This window comes from Montipora capricornis, chromosome 8 (assembly GCF_036669925.1).
Source record: "Montipora capricornis isolate CH-2021 chromosome 8, ASM3666992v2, whole genome shotgun sequence".
In the NCBI taxonomy this organism is placed as follows: Eukaryota; Metazoa; Cnidaria; class Anthozoa; order Scleractinia; family Acroporidae; genus Montipora; species Montipora capricornis.
Genome location: NC_090890.1, coordinates 25,421,048 through 25,428,547, shown reverse-complemented (window position 1 = coordinate 25,428,547; position 7,500 = coordinate 25,421,048). Strand labels below are relative to the sequence as shown.

General features: G+C 37.5%; 1 protein-coding gene across 1 annotated transcript in view; it reads right to left on the bottom strand.

Annotated features, from left to right (window-relative positions):
• Positions 1-1,996: 1,996 nt before the first annotated feature.
• The window catches only part of LOC138013881 (dynein regulatory complex protein 10-like), a 10,988-nt gene continuing 5,484 nt past the window's right edge, over positions 1,997-7,500 (bottom strand). Inside the window, exons 3-5 of the mRNA XM_068860926.1 lie at positions 6,464-6,697; positions 5,978-6,049; positions 1,997-2,278 (exon numbers count right to left, since the gene is read on the bottom strand). Coding sequence (XP_068717027.1) covers positions 1,997-2,278; positions 5,978-6,049; positions 6,464-6,697 — 588 coding nt within the window. The remainder of the gene's footprint in view (positions 2,279-5,977; positions 6,050-6,463; positions 6,698-7,500) is intronic.

Genomic DNA, 7,500 nt, shown 5'->3' with positions numbered 1-7,500 from the left:
TTTCGAGTGAAACAAGTAACGACAACAAGTAGCGCCGGAACAAATTCAAAACAGCACGAGGGGCGAAACAAACTTACTATTGAACCTAGTAACAAAAACACTATGAACAGGACAAACTCGCAGACACTCGCAGTCACTCGCTGTGACGTCACGTGAAAGCCAGCTTTTTGTTCGCTGTGCCAATATTTTTACTTTGTCTTCAGAAGATTCCAAGATGGCGTCTATGTTGTTTGTCGAGTTATTTTCTTTTTCGCTGTCATCTTCAGAGTAGTTCTCAATAAAGTACCCGCTGCTTATTAAAGAATTAGTATTTTGATTTGCATCGCTTTCAATAGTTGCGTCCATTTCTGTTACGTTTGAGTACATTTCAGTTTCATTCATTTCCAGTTTCGAAGATGACGCTCGACATCTTTTAGTATGGGTCTACCGCGAAAAGCGTGTGGCTTTCTTTGTATGTGTTTTCAGCACCACAGGAAGAAATCGATTAAGCCAACGCAACGTCGATCTTCAGTAAGTAAACAGCGCCACGTGCCTTCTATTGTGCATTGCCCAATCAAAACACCGCCACGTGCTTTCTATTGAGCATTGGCCAATTAAACACCGCGACGTGCTATCTACTGTGCATTTTGCTGCACCGGAAAAAAAACTGACATCAAACATGATTTATAATTCGTGTGAGATTTTTCGTGTTTTGCGTAGGAAGTACTAACAAACTGTAAAACAAAAATAGCTTGAAGAAATTTCATAATCCGTGAACTCTCTGCCCACGTAAGACTTTTTTGTAAAGGAGAAATTGGAAGGGAAAAAAATTCCTGTAGGAAACTAAGTCAACTGATTTTTACCTATTTTACGAGTATGTGCTGTTAGGTCGTTTGGGGTCACGTCATCACGTCCATTCCGGTTAACTTTTTTGTTAATCCGCTGGCCAAGTTTTTTTAAAGGAAACCTCCACTAAAACAAGGATACAACTTCAAAATATTTAACAAAATGTTTACAATCAAAATAGTTCAAACGTTTTCCAATGGAATCCTTTGTATCCGAAATAAATGAATTTCAAAAACGCTTGTTTTGGTTTTCAAATTTCCTAGGCGCCGCCATCTTGAATAATTGTGAGGTGTTATGGTTCCTCTTTTGTATTTGCACAAAGAGCTTTTGTTTTAAAACAATAGGGCAACCATGACACGTCACAATTATTCAAGATGGCGGCGCCCGGGAAATTTGAAAACCAAAATAACCGTTTTTAAAATTTAATTATTTCGGATACAAACGCTCCCAATGGAAAACGTTCGAACAATTTTGATTGTGAGCATTATGTTAACTGTTTTAGAGATATATTCCCGTTTTAGTGGAGGTTCCCTTTAATACAGTCGAAGCTGTCCTTGTTTTAGCATGGTCACGCAGTTGTGATAAGGTTTGAAGGAGGTCAAATCGCTCGAGGACGAATGATATGATTGGGAACTGATTCGTGCTAACTTGCTGTCGATTTGTCTGCTATCATTACAATATATTTCTATTAATGCAATGAAGTAACTACCAACAGCTTTAGGCTTAAAGTTATCTTTAGTACAGATTTACGTAAATGTTCCTGAAATTTAATTCGGACCTACGTGAATCCCTGTTTCATGATTTTTGCGATATGTCGTAAAGTGATATTTCAATATGGTCACACATAATTTCACGGAAACTTTGGGATTAACCTTTTATTTTATACACGTAGGTGTTTTAAATAAAGTTGATAGTATCAGCACACAAATTAATCAGGGTATAATTTTGACCAATTTTAACTGTTTACCGGTAACCGCGATGTTTCAGTTATTTTCAATTTTATACCCAACAAAGATCACAGAAAAGCGAAAAAGCACAGTTTATTTGCTGCACAATAGGCACAGTTCTAACTTGGAAGCATGACAATTCAGTAGTTATTTACTATAATGCAATTAAATAAAAACGACACCAAAAATTAGATGTTCGTGTCAATTTTTCTCAGCATCCGACATCACTTGTTATCTTTTCCTTTTTTTCCTGTTTTCTTGTCCTTTTTCGCTTTCTTTGCCACGGCTTTTCGAAACTGATAGGCTCGCCAAGCTGCTTGTATAATCGTAGCTGCGTTAGTGTTTTGTTGCTCTTCCTTTGCCTTCCTTGCGGTTTCTTCTTCCATTAGCCTTCGTTCCTCCATAATGGCGTTGTACTGTTTTTCTAAGACTTCAAACCGCGACTGAAGCTGAGCCAGGTCGGCTTTATCGGCTTCGTACATGCGCGTGTAAAGATCAAACTCATCCTGAAGATTTTGTAAAAGAATCAGAAGTAGATAAGTGAAGGAAATTGTTATTTATGGAGATAACCACGAGAGTTTGGCCAATATCAATGTTTTAGCTGGCAATTTTTGTTTTCATGTTTTAAAGACCGTAAGATATTTAATAGCCACTTCAACAAAAACATCCTTTAAAATTGCAAATTCACGTTCTAACAACATTTTTCAGTCAATTTTTTGGTAGTAAGTCTTCCTTAAAGTAGTCGAACTATACAAGTGCTTAATTAGAAGAAAAGGTGTTGAACCTTAAAAATTAAAATTAGAAAATTTGGCGTTGTTTTTCACTTTTTTCCTGAGCCTTGGGGACTGATTGCAAGTGGCAGACTCCAGAGTACGGGAAAGAAATGTACAAAAGTTCATAAACCGCGTTCCAAAAGGTGACAAATCATAAAAGCAAACTCTAATATCTCTGGCAATATATGATTGGCATTTTTCAGTTATGGAACCGATCAGTAAAGTACATCGTGCAAGAAAAAAATTGGAAATCAGTGAGCTGTTACTATGGCAACGTGAACTCTATTAGACTTTCAAGCAGGAGCGTTTGGCTCATTTTATTCGAGCGCAAATTAAGATATTTGCGGTGGGACAGAGAAGAGCTGTGGCCAAGAGCCTTGCCATGAAGTACAAGATAAAATGTACCATCTTTCGTCTTTCTCGAAGGTTACTTTTGTCAGTTTGAATAGCATTGCTCCATTATTTTCAGAGACTTTCCATATGATAAAATGTTTATTGACTAACTTTAGGTCGAGCCGGACAGGAAAATATTCGGTCCGTTCGCCATGAGCAATTAATTCTTTTTTTCCGTCTTGGGCCTGACTTAAATTCAGTCAATAAGTACATAATATCTCCGAAACCAGTTGCAAATGCCATTCTTCCTCACTTTAAAAGCATTTGAAATAAATATCAATATTGTTTTACTTCATGGGAAGAAAAGAAGGAAGCAACCAAGGAAGCCAGAAGGAAGTAATGAGTGAGTGAGTGAGCGAGTGAGTGAGTGAGTGAGTGAGTGAGTGAGTGAGTGAGTAAACAGTAAACAGTAAATCTTTATTGCGCCTTACTCTCCAAAGGGAGGTATCGGTCTCGTTACAATAAAGGTGATGATATCTACTTGAATAACTAATTAACTAAAAAGATCATACAATTACTTGTAATACAATTGGTATAAAATTATTATTTTAATTATTTTGCATTTAGGAAGTCTTTTCTCTTCTGAAACATTAAATATGTGTATTTACCTATTATCTTTGAAGTGCTTTCGTTTTCTAGGGTAAGTAAATACCGTATTTTATCCTCATCATTAAGGCTTTTGAAAACAACATCGTGTGTTGAAAGGAGAGAATGGAGCTCATTTCTAATGTTATCGTACCCTGGGCAATACATCAAGAAGTGCCGCTCATCTTCTATATAGCCTCTATTGCAGACTAAACACGTTCTTCCATCTACTGGGATTGGTGCACCTCTATTTTCGTATTTCCCAGTCTGTATTCGCAAGCTATGAACCCCCAGACGCAATTTTGTCATACTTATTCTATGTGCTGGGTTTCTGATAGTTTTGAGATAGTCTTCCAATTGGTAGTCGAATTTGACTTCTTTGTGTGTAAATTTCTCTCTAGAGCCTTCGGAAGTGTTGTTGCGAGCCTTCAGCCAATTTCGAATGTAGTCCTTTTTAAGCTGTTTCTTTATGGAGGAACGAGCATTCTTAATGTGTAGTTGGCTTGATGTATTGCCTGTAGAGTGCATTCGTATAGTTTCGTCATTATTTAATACATCAAAAAATTGGCTGTGACTTTTTGCGTGATGAAAGGCTTCCTCTAATAGAGGGTTGACTGTTTTATGCTGCAATCTAAGCGAGTAACTAAATATTGAAGCTTTTATGTCTATATTTAAAGGGTACCGTCCAAGTTCTGCCCTACAGGCAATGTTCTCTGTGTACCATGGGGTATTTAGTGTTTGTTTACAGAACTTGATATGGACTTGTTCGATAGTGCTTTTGTCAAAATGGGTCTTATATGATAATAGCTCCGGTCCCCATATTTCGCATCCATATAGTAGTATAGGTTTGACAAGGGCATCAAAAAGCTTATTCTTAATTGTAATTGTGGTCGTATCCGAATTGGAGAACAATCGTTTCACTGTCGCAAGAACTTTATAAGCTTTTTTGCTAAGGATGTCTCTTGCGTAGGTATAGCGACCAGATGAGGTCATTTCTATTCCCAAATATGTTTGTTTGTCGACGATAGGTAATGCTTCTGAACCATATTGGAAAATTTCCTTGTTTTTGGTTTGACCGTTCCCACTAAAGATGATGATATTTGATTTGTTGGTATTCACCTTCAGCTTCCATTCCTCTGCGTGCTTTTTAATGACGTTAATCGATTTCTGTAGTCCTTCTGGAGAGGGACGTAAAACTAACAAATCATCAGCATACATGAGGCAATTTAGAGAATGGCTTCCAATCATTACTCCTGGACAATGATTGTCCCTAAAGTATTGCGGTAAGTCATTCATAAATAATGAAAATAAAACTGGACTTAAGGCATCACCTTGCCTTATTCCTTTGTTGCATGAGAACATTTCTGTGATAGAGCTTTCATCAGTTTTGACGCAACTTTTAATCGACGAATACATGGATTTAATGACTTTAAAGAATTTGCCTTTAACTCCATACTGGTAGATTTTATAGATCAGCCCGGACTGCCACACGCTATCAAACGCTTTTTCATAATCGATGAAGCCAACATAAAGTTTCTTATGTTGTTTTGTATACCTATTAATGAGTTGCTGTAGGATGAATAAACTATCTGTTGTTCGGGAATTTGGGCGAAATCCAAACTGTTCTGGATTGAGGATGTTATGTTGTTCGATAAACTTGTTCAGCCTGGATTGTAAGATTGATGTAAATAGTTTTCCTAAACAGCTCGTCAATGTGATTCCTCTATAATTTGCTGGAGACCGCTTATCACCCTTTCTTTTATATATCGGTTTTATAACACCTATGTTCCAATGGGTTGGGAATGTTCCACTGTCTAGTATATCATTGAACAGTTTTTCTAATGAAGGCATTAGATAATAGCGTCCGTGTTTAATCATTTCGTTAAGGATACAATCCATACCCGAAGCTTTCTTCAACTTGAGTTTTGATATTTGTTCATGGATTTCGTTGGTCGTAATAGGTTGCCCTAAAATGTCGTTATTCGGTGAATTTTTGTTTTCCCAGTCCATATCTTCATTTGAAAAGTCCAAAGTGGTGTGCGGTTCCTGGCTATCATATAATAATTTCTGATAATGACATATCCAATCTTCTGACGAAACAGAGGTTTCCTCTTCGACAGCATCGCTTTTTCTAAGTTGATTAATATACCTCCAGAAATCTTGACTGTGTTATGGGTGTAAAGCATTAAGTGAGTGAGTGAGTGAGTGAGTGAGTGAGTGAGTGAGTGAGTGAGTGAAAGTTTCTTTTTCTTATTTTTGTTTTTCATTATTGACTTCCTCTAATGTAAAGTTTTGCTGAATATCAACGTTGAACAGTATTCGGGAGTAGAGAAATAAACTCCTTGGTTAATTTTTAATCTGTTATTGCAGTTAAAGCGGCTCTTGAACAACTAGGCCCAGGACATGAGCTGCACTGGGCATCAGTGCCCGTTGAGTTCAGCATAGTTTACTTACCTGCCTTGTTTCGAGGTCTGCATCGTATTTTTGTACCCAGTTGTAGACTTCAGTCGCCATTTTAAAGGTTCGCTGGTGGATAAAAAAGAGAATTTCAAGTATTAAACTATCCTATCTAGAGTTCCAAAGAGGTGTTTTGTCTGTAATGTTCTGTATGACTGGGGAGGGCCTGACGGGATTCAGGTTTTGTTTACGTTTTGGCACAGATCTCGAATAAAGGTATAAATCCCGCTCATCAAGAGTTCAGTGATCAAGCGGAAAGCGGTGTTTTCTGTGGACAATGGGCTACTATCCTTCCACTGTGTATAAATGACTATATGCCAAGTATTTCAAACCCCTCTGGCACTAATTATATTTCTCTGAGAAAGCCTCGCGGACCAAGAGCGAAAACCAACAAGTTCCATCCAGATATTCTGTCAGTTTGAGATTCAGAGATACACCGCCATCCCACCAATTTTTTTTTTTTTCATTCTTCCCGTATAATACCTTTCTTAGATAGATCTCATTTTCCCGGTGATTGCTCCTGTGTTCCTTTATTGTTTTTCTGCATCCTAAAATGTCTTCGTGATATTTAGCAATCTGTGCCTTGGACAATTTTGTGTCCACTGACGTTTGTTTCAAGGCTTCTGTCAAAGTCTTCTGTTGCTGATCCAAGTTTATCTTTTGTAGCAGTTGTAATTTATTTTGAAGCTCCACGATAATAGCGTCACGTTCAGCGATCTAGCAACAAATAAAGCAACAGATGAATTAAATTTTGTTACCCGGCAGGGAGTTTTGAACTCTTAAAGCTCTTCAGTGAGAAATATCATCACAGCATAGGTTACAACGGGACTTTATCCTGCAGCAAGTTAAGATCAAGCCTTGGACCGTGACCGAAAGAATGAATACCCGACGAAAAATTCTCATTTTTATGAGTGGTGAAAAATTTGCCAAAGAAAAGGACAAAGAAAATTTTATTCCGTCCTTACATGTAACAATTTGAGAACATTACAGCTACAATAATATGGCGTGAAATAACAATAATTATATTTTGCAATATGGGATCAATGGGGTAATTTGTCTTTACCAAATTAGGGAGCTTTAAGCAAGGTAGATGACGAGAGAGTATTTTTTTTTTTTATGTGACTCAGCTTAGTGTTGTAATCATCGCACGATCATTTCCAAGTCGATCGCGTAGAGGATGGGGGGGGGGGGGGGGGGGGGGGGGCAGGGCGGAAAGTATATGTGATGTCGGTCAAACCCGGTCTCATCAGTTTTTACCTTGGTTAAATACACCTTTTTCCAAAATGGCCACCATTTAGATATTCATTTGTTTTTATTCAAATTAGACCTTGATGCCTAGTTCAAGGTAAATATTCTTTTGACTTTTAAGCTTAAGAACAAAAGAATATTTAAATGGCGGCCATTTTGAAAAAAGGTGTATTAGTGATCCTCATTCTACCTAGATTATCAGTCAACCCCCCAAAAAGGACTGAAAAGGTATTTACACCTATAAACTCCCTCAAACTCTGTTTTACGCATGT